The sequence below is a fragment of the Colletotrichum spaethianum genome, assembly GCF_022836535.1.
Source record: "Colletotrichum spaethianum MAFF 239500 DNA, contig23, whole genome shotgun sequence".
NCBI classification, from domain to species: domain Eukaryota; kingdom Fungi; phylum Ascomycota; class Sordariomycetes; order Glomerellales; family Glomerellaceae; genus Colletotrichum; species Colletotrichum spaethianum.
In genome coordinates, this window is record NW_026054793.1 from 476,019 (window position 1) to 494,271 (window position 18,253).

At 42.6% G+C, this 18,253-nt stretch overlaps 6 protein-coding genes across 6 annotated transcripts; 3 read left to right on the forward strand and 3 right to left on the reverse strand.

Moving 5' to 3' along the window:
* Positions 1–85: 85 nt before the first annotated feature.
* On the reverse strand, positions 86–1,067 carry ColSpa_08579 (adenylyl-sulfate kinase; the record flags this gene model as incomplete). The annotated part of the gene is made up of 3 exons (XM_049274791.1): positions 86–457; positions 549–801; positions 1,060–1,067. 3 exons carry the CDS (start codon positions 1,065–1,067, stop codon positions 86–88), a joined length of 633 nt encoding a protein of 210 aa, XP_049130748.1.
* A 1,393-nt stretch (positions 1,068–2,460) lies between these two features.
* Positions 2,461–3,445, reverse strand: ColSpa_08580 (UPF0648 protein; the record flags this gene model as incomplete). The annotated part of the gene is made up of 2 exons (XM_049274792.1): positions 2,461–3,242; positions 3,301–3,445. The coding sequence occupies 2 exons, from the start codon at positions 3,443–3,445 to the stop codon at positions 2,461–2,463; spliced, it is 927 nt and encodes a 308-aa protein (XP_049130749.1).
* A 1,125-nt stretch (positions 3,446–4,570) lies between these two features.
* ColSpa_08581 (uncharacterized protein) lies at positions 4,571–5,243 on the forward strand (the record flags this gene model as incomplete). Its single annotated transcript, XM_049274793.1, has 4 exons — positions 4,571–4,612; positions 4,660–4,783; positions 4,873–4,901; positions 4,962–5,243. The coding sequence occupies 4 exons, from the start codon at positions 4,571–4,573 to the stop codon at positions 5,241–5,243; spliced, it is 477 nt and encodes a 158-aa protein (XP_049130750.1).
* Positions 5,244–5,353: 110 nt separating this feature from the next.
* Positions 5,354–8,607, reverse strand: ColSpa_08582 (ribosome biogenesis protein NOP53; the record flags this gene model as incomplete). The annotated part of the gene is made up of 4 exons (XM_049274794.1): positions 5,354–6,160; positions 6,213–6,723; positions 6,791–7,884; positions 7,951–8,607. 4 exons carry the CDS (start codon positions 8,605–8,607, stop codon positions 5,354–5,356), a joined length of 3,069 nt encoding a protein of 1,022 aa, XP_049130751.1.
* Positions 8,608–9,868: 1,261 nt separating this feature from the next.
* ColSpa_08583 (putative proline-specific permease put4) lies at positions 9,869–11,860 on the forward strand (the record flags this gene model as incomplete). The annotated part of the gene is made up of 6 exons (XM_049274795.1): positions 9,869–9,874; positions 10,034–10,145; positions 10,181–10,263; positions 10,317–10,446; positions 10,509–10,924; positions 11,225–11,860. The coding sequence occupies 6 exons, from the start codon at positions 9,869–9,871 to the stop codon at positions 11,858–11,860; spliced, it is 1,383 nt and encodes a 460-aa protein (XP_049130752.1).
* A 506-nt stretch (positions 11,861–12,366) lies between these two features.
* On the forward strand, positions 12,367–12,879 carry ColSpa_08584 (prefoldin subunit 5; the record flags this gene model as incomplete). Its single annotated transcript, XM_049274796.1, has 2 exons — positions 12,367–12,391; positions 12,713–12,879. The coding sequence occupies 2 exons, from the start codon at positions 12,367–12,369 to the stop codon at positions 12,877–12,879; spliced, it is 192 nt and encodes a 63-aa protein (XP_049130753.1).
* Between the last annotated feature and the right edge of the window lie 5,374 nt (positions 12,880–18,253).

Sequence of the window (18,253 nt, forward strand, 5' to 3'; positions counted from 1 at the left end):
CTGGATGTTGCTACTTTGACAGTTTCTAATCATGGGCGCAATGCGAGATGAGAGAGGCGACCGAAGCTCGTTGGCAGGATATATCTTAGGCCGTTTTGCTCGTGGAAATGAGACCTTCCTTGATCAACCAGTCGGCAATCTGTGCTACGCACTCCTCGACACTTGACTTGTCGGTTCTGATCACGATCTCGGGGTTCAAAGGCTCTTCGTAGGGAGCAGAAATGCCGGTGAAGTCCTTGATCTCCCCGGCTCTCGCCTTCTTGTAAAGCCCCTTAGGATCGCGCTGCTCAGCGACCTCGAGGGGCACGTCGACAAAGATCTCGATAAAGGGGATGGCATCATCGTTGGTCTGGCCGGCCTGAGCGTGCAGCTCGCGCGCTACTTGACGATCGGCACGGTAGGGGGAGATGAAAGAGGTGATAGCAACCGTTGAGGAATCGGCGAATAGCTTGGCAACCTGTACAAGATTGGTGCAGATTGGTTAGACGGATATCGGACGGACAATATGGAGCTCAAGGGCCAGGCAGAGAGAGAGACGTGGAGCATACCTCTGCGATGCGACGAATATTCTCGTTGCGGTCTTTCTCGGAGAAACCGAGGTCCTTGTTGAGGCCGAAGCGGACATTGTCGCCATCCAAACGGTAGGCAGCAACTCCCAGGTGCAGCAGATGCTGCTCGAGAGCGGTAGCAACGGTAGACTTGCCCGAGGCGGAGAGGCCGGTCAGCCACATGGTGAAGCCGCGCTGGCCGCGGAGCTGGTTGCGCTCATGGCGCGAGAGAGAGGGGTGCCATGTGATGTTGCTGTCGAGTTGGAAGGCATATGTTAGTAAAAAATGAGTTGTCCAGCCAAAGCGACTACGATTTGGTTACAGTGGTGGTGGTAGAAAAAAACGACAACAAGAGGTAGCATGGCGGGGTAGCGAGCGCAACGAAGGCAGACGGCTTGAATGGCTGCGGGGTTTTGAGAACACCAGGACAATTAGTCCCGCGAAGAGAGAAGAGGAAATCTATATCAGATGAAAGACACGTGTTAGAATCTCTGTATGGTTGTGTACTCACGTAGCCATTGTGTGATGTTTTAGGTATATGAGACGTGGGCAGCTACAAAATGTGGTTGGTGAAAGGTTGAAAAGAATAAGAGTCGAACGTGGGAGAGGACGACACAGCAGCTAGCTGTATTTACAGTATTCCCATGTGGAAAGGTGCGGCACGACACGCGACAATGGACCGAGTAATGTCACTTTTTTTCTCCCCTTTCCCCCTCCTTCTTCGTTATATAAGCTAGGCTCCTCCGGGTTGAATGAAGTAAGGCCAAGGAGAAAACTAAGCCAGTACGGATACCTTGTAGCGTGGACTGGTGTGTTGCGCAAGTGAAGAAAGGCGTCGCCGCAACATCTACATGCCTCATCCACGTTCTCACTCGCAATGCTACGGGGCCACATTGCCCCTCGTTCTCCTCCCCCCCGCTTACGAAAATGCCTAAGAATGGCTGTCATAGGCGGTTTTCGGAGAAAGACGTGGAGCACAGCGGCATTGGCCTCGTCTGCTTCCAAGGCAAGAAGCGGGTGCAGTGAGTAAGGAAAAAAAAATTGCATACTTTTTGGTACCCATCTTGCTCTACAGCGTACGCAGTTGCACACATTTATAGTGTCAATGGCAGACCGAAGGGGGGAGATTTAACGCGAGATGCGCAGTGAACGCCTAGCTATGGCGTCAGATCGGCTAAAGGTGGATCATCGCTTGGCGGCCATTCCACGTCACAGCGCTCTGCCACTTACTGTAAGGTACCTTGGGCAAGGGGGCCTTGCGACCGGTTCCAGCACCGACTTCCGCTCCGTCTCCGGATGGCGTACCGGCCCTCCTCGTCGGTGCCGCAGCCTGCAAAAAATCCTAGGTGTCTTGCCTTCTTAGGTCTTCCAAGCACACAGAACCCTGGCCGCGTGCGGACCAGCTCTTTTCAATCTCACCGTATCAAGTCACGAAAAGCTGATTCATCAAATGACTTCTATTACATGTTTTCTTAACGCCTATTCTTCGTTAGCCTGGTTGCATGGCGTTACATTCAGATTGTCATTGTGAGAAGCCTCTGGTTAAGGCGAAGCTGATGGTCTATCGCCGACGGTGTATCGTCTACTTCACTCTCAACAGTCAGGCGCCGTGCCTGATCAAAGCCCTTTTCCATATAGGCCCACGCTATGCATATTCCTGGTGCCTAGGGATTTTATGAAGTTGGCCAAATCCAAGTACTCCGGTTATCTTTGGCCCCCTGACGGCTTTAATGACATTTGTATCGACCATTTTATCGACCAACATATATGCGTGCGTCCCCGTTCATATTACGTTGTTTGGGCCTTCCCACCAAGCGATTCGTGCCATAGTTCAGGGGCAAGCCTAGGTATGCTTGTGACTCGCAGGCGTCACTGGAAAATAAGGTCTCTCAGGAAGTCGCATTGAGCTTCGTCAGAACCTGTCGCTATTGTCAGCGTTTAAAGTCCATGTAATGATGGTTGAGAAGTCACCAACCGATGCAAACCTAGGAGAAACAAAAAGTGCAGAAGCCTGCGCCAGAATCACAGGCTCCTCTCCGTTCTCTGCCAGCGTTTCAAGCTGACCCTCGACCCACGCCTTGCGTCCCTCAACCCTCATTGTCCGCGCCCGCAAGACAACATATGTGCCCGCGTGCACCGGTTTCCTGTAGTTGATCTCAAGCTTGGCTGTGACACCTACATTGTGTGGAAGCGCACCGAAACAGCACCGCGCCAGGCCCTCATCAAGTATAGTAGCGAGCAGCCCACCATGAACAATGCCGGGGTGGCCGCACATGTCCGTGCCAAGGTGAGAGATGGACACGAGCGACTTGCCACCCTTCTCGGTCCAGCAAACAGGAGGCACTGTAATGCGGCCGGGACCCAAGAGCGTGCCGCCTGTGAGGTTGTGACGTCGCAGAGCGTTGGGGAGCCTCATATGAGGACGAGACTCGGCCATGTTAGGGTTCTGTCGCATCTCTACCGCAAGGGGGTGACTATTGATGAAGTCGTCAACAGCCCGTGCCTCGCCGTCCTCGGGCACATAGGCGCGCAAGCTATCCTCATCGGACCGATGCCTTGTTACGTCAAGCAGACCAGGCACGAGAGGACTTGCGGCGGCAGCAAATCCTAGGCCTGCGAAGAGCAGCCCGAATGCTCCAAATGCGATGACTCTGCGGAATCGGGAGGGGGTTCGTAACGGTTGCGCGGCAGGATCTTTTGAGCAATCATAAGCCGGGCAAGTCATGGGCCAAGGAAGCCGACAAAAGCTCACCTGAGCCAACGCCTGGGTGGTAGCGCCGAAGACAGACCTGGCGGCAGTGGGCCGAAGACCGCAAGATTTGGGCTTGCACAGTCGGGGCGGACCATGCGGGCTGCATCAGCAGCCGTCTTAATGGAGCAAGTGGTGCTGCGGTCATGGTTGTGACCAGGTCGTCAGATGGAGAGGCTGAAGGCAGAAATCCAATGGTTCACAGGCGAAAGGGATGTAGCTAGGGTAAAGTATCTTTGGTGCGGCTAGACGCACGAGCCGAGGTATCGGACAGGAGAATGCGACAACTCTGCGCCAGGCCCCGATAGTAGAATAGCGGCGTTGAAGCTGTCAGAGTCGCAAAAGTGGAGGCACCCCCCGACAGGTCACAACTTTGTGCTGCTCAAATACACTTGGCACTTCGACAGAAGCACGAGATCGAGTCATGCAGGGTATAGTCTATCTCATGGGATAAATATGCATCAATTGAAGCTCTGGGATGTAAGTACCCGTTACTCCGCTGGGAACGTATACGAAGAACGTGGTGCCACGGCATACTCCGCACTATAGATAGTAATTGCTTCACTGCGGCCTTTAGATTATACCAGGTAGAGCGGATGGGCCATTCCAGCTGCCGTATGTTCCCCATCTGAGTACTGCCTAAATCATGTGCCTTCTATTGCAGGAGTTGCAATTGTGTGTATAACACCTAAATGCAACCAACGCCTTGCCTTGAACCACAAGATGCGATTGCATCCGCTATTTTCCTGCGTCTGTTCCTCCGTCGATTTGCGCAATCCAGTCTTGTAGTAGACTCTGTCACTCAATCAGGGAGCGAACCCTGGCCACATGACATCACGCCCTCCCTGAAACTGCCGCAGAGTACAGACCGCCTGATAGGCCACAGGGAGGGGGGGAGGGGGTTATCTGTGGCAGCCCATCGTTCGTCGTGCGGCAACACAGTGCCTGTCTGTGTTTGCTTCAGGGGTTCTTGGTTCTAATGCCACAATGTCAAGCAATTAAGCTTGAAGCTGCCAGGTTCCTTGGAGTTCATACCCCTCACTTCAACCCATCTCCAGCCCTCCCCTACAGATCAGATGATGTTATAAGACACGGTTATGGCCGTCGAATAGAGGGTCTGGTTCTGCCAGTCTTAGCTTTCATCGCTTATTAGCCAAGCCTCATCTTACGTTGTTCCTATATTTGATACTCTGCCTCAAAGCGCCATTTTACCCCAACACGGCCATTGGTGATTTGTACAGCGACATAACATAAACACAACCAGCACAATGGTATGGCCCTCGATCTTATTTTGCCTGGCCCCGCAGTCGCATCTGTGATTAGGATCTGCTTGCCTGGCTCGTCGTCTTACACCGCCTATAGGCCACAGCCGAAACCGTCGACTTGGGCGAAGTACATGAGCCCAAGGAGGAGTCCATCAAGGTCTTCAAGGAGATTGAGCATGATCTGAAAAAGGAGCTACTTCATATTCGCCGTGAATACCAGAGTACGTCTCTCGCTCCCCATACTAATTTGCTTAGTCTCTACGCGTCGCATCTTTACGGGTAGGGTACTGTACTGACTATCGCCTACCAGAGCACGAGCCCGAGTACTTCCAGGCCGTGGTAAGTGGTTGTCTTTATCCTGTCACCAGTTTCATCCCATTCTTATCCAAACTGCTGCAGGCACATCTCGACGATCACAAGTTAGCCGCCTTCGGCCCAGACGACCTTACAGCTGTAAGAGTCGCCGTCTCGGCCTATGGAATCCATCTCTTTGGCAAAATTCGCATCCCAGCTTTGCCCGATTCTGGACCCGCCTATATTCACTTCCGCGCTTTTGTGCCGGGAGGCGAACCACCAAAGCTCCACAGCATTCACACAGAGGAGAAGGAACACTCTGACGGAGACAAGACGTACCGGGCTATCTTCACCAAGGAAGATGCATTGGAATGGTTCGACACATAAGGCCGAGTTGCGAGAAGTAAACTACCAAGTGCATCTTTGTTTGATCTTACCAACACATTTGTTTTATGATGCGTAATGCCATTTGAATTATCACCAACGTCTCGGTTCCCTCAAACGTCTTCCTCCTGAGCCAACAGCTCGGCGTAATCATCAGCCGAGGCGAACATGGGCAGATCCTTCAGTTTCCTCTTCGATGACCGGCCAGCACGTTTGCTCTTCTCGCTCGCCTCCTCGGCTTCTTCGGGAAGCGCAGTGAGTTCAGATGCCTCATCTCTTTCGTCCATCTCATCGTCGTCACCATCCTCCTTGTCCTCGAGTTCTTCCGCATCCTCATTAACCTCGGCGCCGTCAGACAGTTCGGCATCGGAGCCGTCAGAGAATATGACGCCACCATCGGAATCTGCATCACTGTCGTCAAAGCCATCCATGTCCAGGTCAGATTCGTCGCTGTCAATTGGACCGTCGGGGTGCGACGCAGTGAGTGCCTTCCATATCTCGTCCTCCTGCTCGGCGTCATCTTCGGGCTTGTCGGCCATGGGTGCGGACGATGTGGCCTCCTTTTTGCCTGTCTCATTCTTCTTGCCCGCCTGTTTAAAGTATTCGTGGAAGAAGATGTCCTCCGCTGCAACCTGCTCGACCTTCTTGTTCCAGAAGCTGGGTGTATTGATGGGCGCAGCAGCTGCCGAGCCGGTCCTCTTGGCAAGCCAGATGCTGCCAGAGTCTGGATTGCGTACTGGCTGCATGATGGACGCTCCTCGGACAGTCTCTGCCACTTTGGGACTGCGGTACACAAACTTGTCAAGGAAGCGAATCAGGCTGTGACTCTCCAGATCCGGTTTGGCCATTTGCTTCTCGTCCGAGAACAGGCTGGCAGCGAGCAATGACACGGATGGGTGGAAGTGGGTAAGGGGAGGAATCTGCGCGGGCGTCAGCGATTGGGGTTCTGGAAGAATGATATCATAACCATACCATTTCCCAGAGACAACTATTTTGCGCATTGCTGTGCTCCGGGTTCCGCTTGCGGCCGTCGTACGCTGTTCCTCTAGAGATAGATCTGTTTTGCTCTTGGTCCAGAAGTTGACCAGCTGTTTCTTCAACATCGTTCTCCTCTGGCTCCTCCAGGAGTGCCCTGAGATCCGGGAACTGAACGCGCAGCTGGAATACCACGTATAACAGACCACAGGCAAAGGCTGGTTGGTGCATGTTGAGAATCTGTAACATCCTCTTGGCAAAAGCCTTTATCCGTCGCGTGTCAACGTCGGCCTTCAAAGACCTTAGCAACAGGTTTAGATAAAGAGCCTGCTTTGACGAGTTGGCGAGTCGCGGGTCCAGTAGGGACTCGTACAATGTCCTATAGAACCTGTCGGACGCCAGCTGCCTTGACACGGATATTTGTTGAATAAGGATAAGCGCCTGAATACTGGTGTTGAAGTTTGTAGAATGCGCAATGCGGAAAAGTGTGTCCATCTGGGTCTCGAGGCTGTCATCGAAAGTTAGTTTCGTGCGTCATGATGGCAAAAAGGAGGAAACAGAGTGAAGGTTCGTACATGGGGTCTTGCGCTGCTACAAATGGCACCGCACGGTTGATACCTGTCAGCACTGCAGTAACCAGCTTATCAGCCGTCTCTGTTGTCACACTGGAGTCTTTTCCTGTAGTCGACTGCTCCGGTTGGCCTTCAGCAGGTGATTTTCCAAGAGCAGAACTATTGAGAAGGGTGACGAAAATGTCGAAGTAGATGCGGAGAAGCGCTTCCGCTGTGCCAACTTCGCGGTTGCTTAGGATCGTCTGGTTCAGAGTATTCGTAGCGTGGTACTTTGCCCTGAAATTCTGGCCAGGCCGAAGCAGAACTTCTTGCTCAATGCCCTTGATGACCACTTGCTTCATTCCAGGATGAGTATTCTGCAGCTGGAGCAGGAGATATGAGACTCTCGAGGCAATCTTGCGATCCTTGTCGCCAAGTTTGTTGACCAATAATCTTAGTAAGTTTGTTTCTTGTTCCGGCTTGTCCTTGAGTAAGCCATAGACGAAGTCCAGAGAACGAGTACGAGAGTATTCAATCTCATCATTGCACCATACTTCAAGGAGCTGGATGACTCTGAAGTAAGATGTCTTCAGCCAATCTTCATATGCCCATTGGATGAGGTGCGCCTCCGTCAGGTGACCAGGCAGTGACTGGTTAGGATTCCAGCTCTTGACAGAAAATCGTTGCAGAACCCCGATCAAGCCTGGTTGGGTTTGGAAGGTCCGCAGTCTTCTGTTTGGAGGTAGAACGAGACCGGGCCCGAGGAGATCGACCAGCGCGCCGAGCGCTCCAATTGCCTGAGCACGACTTCTTTTTGCTGCAAGTCCCAGCAGCGATTCAAAAGCCTTGACATTATGCAATGGTGATTCCTGAATTGCCAACGTAAGTGCAGACACTTTATCGGACAGGGTTCCGGAGGACATGATGGTAGATAGAAACTTTCGGGAGGATGATGCCAGGACGCTCTTGTTATATGCCGACGCGTCCGCCTCCAGGAGTGTCAAGGCGTGGGTTTTCAGTGCGTTGATGGCACCCAGGTAGCCGTCTACTTCGGCAGAGGTTGGTTCGGGAAGTTGGCTCAATTCAGCGCTGTGCCAGTCCGCACGAGGCTCGAATTTCTATATGCAATATGATTAGTACAACAGTGGATGGTTCCAGGCTGCCAGGGTTGGGGATCTGCTCACGAACTGCTTCTTGGACGCATTCTTGGCCTCTTTATGGACAGGTTCTTGAGGAGAAGGGGGTGTCAAGTCGTTGGCATCATCAACCCCAGAAAGTCCCTCGTCTCCGTCGAGTAGGTCTTCATCTTGGTCAATGTCGTCGTCCCCGCCGTCGTCGTCACCTCCTGCGTCGTTGGCGGCGGCCTCCTCGTGATACTGTTGAAGACCGAGCTGAGCTGCGAAAGCAACCAACTCATTCTGGAGCTTTCCATCAACAGCGGCGGTAGACCTGGAGCTGGCGTCACCGGCGTTATCCTCCTGGTCCGAATCGATGTCCCCAATGAGTTTCAGATCTTCTTCGTCACCGCCCAGGGCACGAATCTCTTCCAAAAGATCATCGCGGGAGAGAGGGCCGCCTTTTTTGCCTCTTGGCTTGATCGGCGCTTCTTGGCCGTCATTTGTCGACTTCTGACGCGCCTGGGCTTGTTTCTTTCGCTGGTGGGGGCTCGCTGATGGTTCGTCGGAGGAGTGTTTCCGCTTCTTGTTCTTCTTGGAGTCCTCGCCTTTGATAGGTTTGCCTAGGGTCTTTTCAATCTTGGCTGTCAAGCTCGACAGCGACTGTTCGTTCAACTGTTCTGACCGGTGATCTTTGCCAGTGGACTGTCGCTTAGGCTTGGCCATGGCGTAGGAATTGTCGACGCTGAGCGCGACGAACAAGAAAGATAAGAGGAGACTGCGACTGTTGTGTTTTGCCGTCGGCGGAATGTACAAGTTCGCAGCCTATCCTCGTCAGAAATTCAAGAAGTGAACAATTGGCTCAACTGCATGTGACAGACAAGATCAGCGCAGAAAGGTAGGCAATAGAAGTGAAGCCGCTAAGTGAGAGACAGAAAAAAAAAAGTAGATTTCAACTGTAGAAGTGGGGGCGATGGCCTTATCGATAAGACGCGCGAACCTGCATGGGGCCTTGCAGTACTACCTACCTACGTGCCTTAATTTCTCTTTAGGTTATCCACCTCAAAAGCTAATTGATGTGGAAGCTCAAAAGTACCTTCTTGCTGCGCAGAGCTTCGAAATACCTTACTTATTCCCTTCTGCGTGGTGTTCTATCTTCTCCCTCCTGCAGGGGTTTCAATCCTGAATTGATCCGGATCATCGTCTTATATTTACGGTATATCTCAAAAACTAACCCACTTTGCGTCGGCCTCCTTTCATTTTGGCACTGAGAGACCAATATCAGTTTGCACTTTGTCCGGAGCTGGACACACGGTCGGACCTAGGTTCCCTTCCATTGGCATCTTGAACCACGTCTTTGCCCGGTCTCTTACATACCGGAACACAATATATCTCATTCACGACTGGAACGGACGCTCGCGTTATTATTGCTTGAGGTAGCCACTACCTCCCAGCCACACCGAGCTTCCCCAGTCCAGCGCTTCCCGTGCCATAAGGCAGCCTTCTGTTCGAAGTGTTAGTTGCCAAATGTAGATGTCCTCCACGCTGTTGGTTGGCTGATGCTAAGGCGAGCCAGTTTTCAATCCTATATCACACCAATACCCCGAGCCCTTCTCCTATTGCCGCCGCAGCGCTTAATCTAGCATTTGTTGTCTGCTTCTCACCATTCCACCCGCAAATCACGGTTGATGCGGATCACGCCAATTGTGTTCTACCGTCGACCCCTCGCTTTTAAATTCTGCCAACATGGTTTTCTTTCGGGCACGGGGACTCGCTTCTTTGCCACGGTGTTGTTCCCCCATTCTCGGCCACCGCGGCTCACCGCACGTGGGCAATATGCAAGTCAGTACCTGTTTCTCGATACACAAACTGACTTCCCCTTCTAATCGCTGAGGCAAGATGTTTGCTCGTAGCTACCATGTAGCGCGTACAAGAAATCGGCTCTCGACTATCTGGGTTCCCACTGGAGGTATCACGCCTAGTCAAGATGAAGGTAAGTCCACAGTTCTGAGAATGGTTGCCGAAAGAAACAAACGACTCACTTCTCATTAGACGCGCATGACAAACTCATTCGAGCCGGTTTTCTCAGGCAGGTGAGTTTGCTGCAGAAAGAACAACCGCGTCACATAATCCTGCTGATTCAACTGCCTAGTCTCATTCTGGCGTCTTCCATCTCCTCCCTCTCGGCCGACGCGTCCAGGACAAATTGGAGCATGTCATCGACTACTATATGCAGGAACTGGGTGCGTTTATTGCCGAGGAACGTATTTTCTGGCCGTCCTGCTGATGCCTGACATAGGAGCCTCAAGAGTCGCTCTGTCGACCATCACGTCTAAGGATCTATGGCAAAAAAGTGGTCGTCTAGCACAATTAGAGCCTGAGGTTCGTCGCCATGTTCAATATGCGTCGTCATCCGCTCTAATCACTCGGTGAAGCTCTTCAGCTTTGATGATCGCAAGGGAACAAAATACATGTTGTCACCCACACATGAGGAGGAAATTACTACGTTAGTGGCAAAGACTGTCAAGTCTTACAAGGAACTGCCCCTTCGCCTCTATCAGATTAGTAAGTTGCCAAAATGGCGTTCCTCACTCGGAGGCGTCTTAAAACTCACAGTGAGTGTACAGCACGTAAGTTCCGCGACGAACTACGCCCTCGACATGGACTTCTCAGAACCCGCGAGTTCACCATGAAGGACTTGTACACGTTCGATGTCTCCACCGAGGCGGCCTTGAAGACATATGAAAAGGTTCAGTCAGCATATGCTGGTGTCTTCAACGCCTTAAAATTGCCCGTGCTGGTAGCCAGGGCTAGCTCCGGGGATATGGGGGGCGACCTCAGTCACGAGTACCATCTCCCTACCGCGATTGGTGAAGACACCGTGGTCACCTGCAACACATGTGATTACGCCGTGAACGCGGAGATTGCAGAGACAAGACTCGTCAAGAAGGAACGAGGACTGGATACCAAGACGGCGACGGAAAGTCCTATGGCCCGTCCCGTAAAGGTTTGGCGAGGTATCAGCAGGGATCGATCGACGTTGGTGAATGCCTGGTATCCGGGACAGCTTCAGGAGGGGCCCAAAATGACTGAGATAGGCGCAGGCGATATCAGCATCCCGGCCATCAAGTCTATCATCCCTGACCTAGATGCTAGCATTGATGATGCCGCATCTTTATGGCGGGATGCACATCTCTCTAGCAGGCAGGCCCCAGGAATCAGCCGACCGCGAATCATCAACGTTGTAGACTCCAGGCTGGCAAATATGATTGAAGAAGTGCTCCGAGACGAGCACAGAGTATCGCCCTTTTCTGAATCAGGCATGGCCAAGGCAGAGGTAGAGTGTACCACGGTCATTAAGAACGGCAATGGCCAGCTACTCAATCTGCTGGCTGCTCGTGTTGGCGACGGGTGCCCAAGTTGTGACGGTGGTGTTTTGCAGGTGCAGAAAGCTCTGGAGGTGGGACACACTTTCCATCTAGGAACACGATATTCAGAGCCACTCGGGGCAGTAGTCTCGATCCCAGGTGATAGGGCACAGTCTGGAGCATCGGAGAGCACGACTCTTATGCAGATGGGCTGCCATGGGATTGGCGTTTCACGGCTTATCGGTGCTGTAGTCGAGCATTTGGCAGATAGCAAGGGTCTTCAGTGGCCTCGCGCCATTGCCCCATACGAAGTCGTGGTTATTCCTACGACTGATCTGGCTGAAGAGGCAGTCGGGGTTTACGACGAGATCACGACGGCCTCCAACGGCTTCGGCGCGGTTGATGCGGTGCTAGACGACCGAACAGTGTCACTGACATGGAAGCTGAAGGATGCAGACCTTGTAGGATACCCAGTTCTCGTCGTGCTGGGCAAGGTGTGGAAGAAGGACAAAGGCACCTGCGAGGTTCAATGCAGGAGGCTGGGGATCAACGAAATGGTTCCGCTCACGAATATTCGTCGCCGGGTGTCTGAGTTGCTTGAGCAGCTCTAGAGCAAGCTAGCGGATGGTCCAAACTGTACAAAACCAAGCCATTATCCTCACCATGCCTCTCCTATGAGCGCTATGTATAATACAACATATTCCAATCTACGATACCCGACGAGAACTATGAAAACATGCTAGGCCTTAGAGAATGACAAGACCTCGAGCAGTGGATCTAATATCCCTCCGGCTCCTGGGGTTCCATGTGAGGGCGACGATGAGAAGTGAGCTTAGTGACAGGAAGACTTCACTGTGGGTTGTGGTGGGGTGCGGTGTGTGGGGCAGTCACGTGAGTCGCTGCACTCACCTGAGCGCAGTAAGGTGGGTGGGTGGAGGGGGTAAGGTTAGGAAGAGAGAGTTCATGTCAATACCTCAGATACAGATCTCACTCCTCCGACGGAAATAACCACTTTTCGTGAACGTTGCTTATCTTTCCGTTTCTCTTTCGTATTGAGAGGTCCGAAAGCGAACGAGGTCACAGGTCATTTCTCGAGTCGTGCTTCGTACAGCCCACCATGGCCGCCCAAGGTTCCGAGAGCAGTAAGTGTCCCGTTTGGCCATTCCTGGACAGTTCTCGGCCCACGCCAGTTCCAGACTGACTTACTGACTGGTTTTCCTCAGTCAATCTTGAGACACTGGATGTCCAGCAACTCAGTCAAGTCAAAAAGCAACTAGAAGAGGAATTAGAACACTTGACAAACTCCTTTGCCCAGCTGCACAGCGCCCAGGCTAAGTTCAAGGAGTGTCTTCGTTGTGTCAAGACACGCCCTGGCTCCCAAGATGGTTCGTCCCTTCAGTCCATGAATTCCCGTTGTGTCCCAGTCGACGTCGTATTATTTACTGACACAATAGTTTGACCAGGTGAGAAGTCTGTCCTGGTTCCCTTGACCAACTCTCTCTATGTGCGTGGGGAGTTGTCAGACCCTAAACATGTCATCGTCGACATCGGCACCGGCTTCTATGTTGAAAAGGCATGTTTCACTCTCATCTATCGCGCGCCTGATTGCAAACTTCGGCTAAGCAACTGACACTAATGACATCGTAGGACACGGAGTCAGCTGAGCGCTTCTATGAAGCAAAGGTACAGCAGCTCCTCAACAATATTCAGGACCTTGAGATCATTGTCCGGCGGAAGACATCCAACGTACGGAGCGTTGAGGATGGTAGGTCAAAAACAAAAATAATACTAAGTAACTAATGCTTACTTAATACATATAGTTTTAAGACAGAAAGTTATACAAGGCCAGGCAGTATAAAAAGAAAGTGTACTTAGCTAGAAAAACCATACTTATAAAATAGTATAAACTAATAAATATAGCTTATAAATAAGGCTTATAGCCTTATATTATATTTATAACGTACCTACATAGTGAGTCGGCTAACATAGCGAGTTAGCTACTCTCTTATTATACCTTAAAGAGCACTTTTTTAACTATTTTTTAAAAATCTAATCCTTACCTAAAATAAAAGTAACTTTATATATAGGTTTAGATAAGGGTTATTAAGTAAAAAGAAATCTACTATAAATTATTACTATACCCTAACCTTTTGTTCTACTTAATATTTCTTATTAAAGTAAATAATAAGGTTTTTAAGGGTTAAGGTATAATAATAATTTCTAGTATAATTTTTTTTACTTAATAACCTTGATCTAAGCCTATATATAAAATTATATGTATTTTAAATAAGAATTAGATTTTATAAATAGTAAAAAAAGTACTCTTTAAGGTATAATAAGAGAGTAGCCAACTTACTATGTTAGCCGACTTACTATACAGGTACGTTAGAACTTTTATTAACATTAATTATTATTTTAGCTTTGTCTTATATTACCTAAGAGCCTTTTATTATATAACTATTACTTCTTATCTTAGGTACTAACTATATAACTAATTAACTTATAATATAATATATAACTATATAGTTAACGTATATATATAGTTAGCGATATATTATAGTAAGCGATATATATATACTTATCTTTATACTATTTAAATGAGTTAAATAAGCTATAGTATATAAAATTAATTATAACTACTTATTATCCTTTTTCTTAGTATTATTCTAAACTACCTAATATATTTATATATTATGTTTAGTCTTTCTATAATTACTATAACGTATATATATAGGAAGCGGATTAATATAGTAAGTAGATTACTTTCCTTTTCTTTCTTACTTTTCCTTTTAATAATATCTTTCCTTTAGTTATGTATAACTATAGAATCCTCTTTTAATAAAAGTTATATTATTCTTATACTTAAAGCTATCTAAAAAGACTTAAAACTATCTGTATAAAAAGTAGCCTTTATCTATAAGATCTTATTCTTAACCTTTAACTATTAACGCGTTAAACAACTAACGCACACGTATAGCGAGTCGCTTATCATAGCAAGTCGCCCACTATTCCTACTTTCTACCGCTTCTACCTTTACACTAAGTTTCCTTTATATATAAACATATAATCCACCTTAATTAAAAGTTATATTATCTTTGCTATTTAGGCTCTTAAAAAAGACCTAAAAATATCTATATAAATAACTACTTTTACCTTTAAGGTCCCTTAAATAACGCTATATAATTAATATACTAGATATATTATATAAAGCAAAAAATAACTAAATTTAATAAAAATAACTATAACTAAAAAAAAGTAATTCTTAAATAAATTATTAACTTAATTAATTAAAAGTTCCTTTTATAATAAATAAATATATAAAAAATAATTAATTAACTCTTAAATATATATAATAAGATATATATAAGACCTTAATAAGTAAAAAACTTTATATAATATATCTTAAAATTAAAAACATAATTTTAATATTAAATTAATTATTAAAAAGCTTTAACTAAAAATCTAATAATTATATAAAACTAATTTATACTTATATAAAATATAATTATAAAATATAAAATATTTAATAATAATATCTATAATTTTAATAAAACTAAGTTCTTAGTAAAAATATTATTATATATAAAAGTTATTATAACGTTTAACTATAAAAAAAGCCTTATATAAAATAGCCTAGTAATTAAAAATAAGTTTTTATTATTTAAAGTATATATATAAATAACTAAATAATACCTTTATATATTAATATAAAAAGTAAATATTACTTTTTCTTTTAATATACTTATAACTAATTTTTAGCTATATAACGTATCTATTTAAATAAAAATAAATAAATAATAAATAATATTAACTTAAATTAACTATAACACTTTAATTAATATATAAAAACTTATATAAAAAGCTTTTATTACCTCTTAATCTTTAATAGTTATAATAGCTATAAATTAATTAACTTTAATAAATACTATAAAAAATAAAATACTATTACTCTTTATATACTTTTTTATTTATTATATAAACTTTAGCCTCTTAATATTAAGTACTTTAACCTATTAAAGTACTTATATAATAAAAAAATTAAAAAGATAATATAAATATAAATTTTATATATTACTAAAAATAACTTTTTTATTACTTTTAAAATAATATTTTTTTATTTTAATAAATAAAAATAATATATAAGCTAATTTTAGATAAATAAGCCTTATACCTTTTAACCCTAAAATAGTTATTTTTTAGTTAAATTTTAAGCTAAAAATACTAATACCCTTAACCTTATAGCTAAACAACTAAAGCTCTTAAAATATAAAGATACTAACTATAACACTAAAAAGCATATAAAATACTATTTCTTTTAAAAAAAAGATCTAAATATATTAAAATAACTAATTAATACTAATATATAGAATAATTAACTTTTAAGCTAAAAGTACTAATAAATTAGCTTATAAGCTTATTATTATTAAAGCTAAGAACTATAGGCTTTATATACAAATAAAAGTACTAAATAAACGCTAAAGAGCAAAAAAGACTTAACTATATCTTAAAAGGTTACTTAATACTACTAAAATAAAAGTATTATAAGTAAAAAAAAGTAATATTAATATTAAAAAAAAGAATAACCCTTAAAAAAAGTTATATAAAAGGTATTAAACTATATATATAAAAACATAATAATTATAGAAAATCTAAATATAATATATAAACTTATAAAGTAGTTTAAAATAAGAATAAAAAAAAGTAATAAGTAGTTTTAATTAATTTTATATATTATAGTTTAATTAACTTATAAAAAGGGTAGAAGGGTAGAGGAAGGTAGGAGACTTCCTATGATGGGTAACATGTTATGCGTGTACGTTACTATAATAAGAAATGTAATTAAAATGAATAAAAATACCTAAGCTAAAGAAAGTAGTAATTTTAAAATAAGTTATTAATCTAATTAATTAAAGATGTCTATTATAACTTAATAATATATAATATACAGCTAATTATCTCTTTAATAAATATAATATAATATATATTAGACCTTAATAAGTAAAGAACTTTATATAATACTAACTATAACTAAGGATACGTTTTTAATATAAAATTAACTATAAGAGGTATTAGCTAAAGATCCTATAATTATATAAGGTTAGTTTACTTTTATATTTAATATGATTATAAAACATAAAATTAATAATAATAATCTTTATATTTTTAATAAGATAAGTTTTTTAAATAAAAATATTATTATATATAAAGGTTATTATAACCTTTAATTACTATAAAAGACCTTATATAAAGTAGCCTAATAATTATAAATAGGTTTTTATCTATAAGACATAAAAGAAAATAAATACTTATTATTATAATATAATTAACTTAAATAGATAATATTACCTTAATAAGTAGTAGTACTATAATAAGTAGTACCTAAAAAGCTAAAAAAGGAACTAAACCCTTTAAAATACCTAAAAGAAGGTATTTACTAATAAAGTTAAAAGATAAAACTAGGTCTAAGATATCTATAAAAGTAAAGGTTAAAACAAAACTAGATAATAATTATTAGTATAATAAGGTTATAATAAAACTAGATTACCTAAATACTGGTTTTAGGATAGTTTCTAGTTAAACTAAGGGAAAATTCCCTATTAAAGTATTTCTTACGTCTAAGGGAATTTAGTTATATAAGGAAGCTCTTTTTCCTACCTAAGGGCAAGATTTTAATTATTATCACTCACAGCAATTAAAACAACTATTAATAAAGCTACCTTTTAACCTACTATCTACCTCTTTATTACCCTATTCTTATTAGTCTTATAAGAATTAATACTAGATATAACTTGTTTATAACTAGTAAGGTCTTTATAGCTAGTATTAACTACTAGAAAATTAGTAGTTAACTTGTTTATATTATTAGAATAATAAGAGATAGTTTTTAACTTATTTATTTTAAGACTACTTAAAGTACTACAATAAATTATTATTATAATCTATATTAAGTAACGTACATACATAGTGAGTTGCTTATCATAGTGAGTTACCTACTTCCTTTTCCTTCTACACCTTCCCTTTTCCTCTTAGCTTTACTCTATATATAATAATAAGTTTTACTTTAAATAAAAGCTATATTCTCCTTATACTCTAAGCTATTAAAAAAGACCTAAAATTATCTATATAAAAGGCTACTTTTATCTATAATGTCCTAAGAACAACCCTTTATAACTAATACATTAAACAACTATTATAATAAGAAATAAAATTAAAATTAATAAAGATAACTAAACTAAAAGAAATAGTGATTCTTAAACGAGTTATTAACCTAATTAATTAAGGATTTCTATTACAACTTAATAATATATAAGATATAGCTAACGTATCTGTATAGCGAGTTACTACTCATAGTAAGTCGTTACCTTTCCCTTTTTTTTACCTCTTTGACCTTTATATTAACTTTTCTCTATGTATAAACATGTAATTCTCTTTAATTGAAAGTTGTATTATTTTTGTTATTTAAGCTATTAAATAAGACTTAAAACTGTTTATAAAAAAAGTAATATCTATTTTTAAGGTCACTTAAATAATACTATATAACTAATATATTAGACGTATAATATAAGCTAAAAAATAACTAAATTTAATAAAGATAACTATAATAAAAAAAGAAATAATTTTTAAATAAGTTATTAACTTAATTAATTAAAGGTTTTTTTTTATTATAAGAAGATATATGAGATATAACTAATTAACTTTTTTTTAAATATAATATAATATATATTAGACCTTAATAGGTAAAGAACTTTATATAATAATAACTTTAATTAAAAATGTAATTTTAATATTAAATTAATTATTAAAAGGCTTTAGCTAAGGATCTTATAATTATATAAGGCTAGTTTATATTTATATAAAATATAATTATAAAGTATAAAATATAAGATTATAATATTTATAATTTTAATAAAATTAGTTTTTTAATAAGAATATTATTATATATAAAAGTTATTATAATTTCTAATTATAAAAGAAGACTTTATATAAAGTAGCTTAGTAATTAG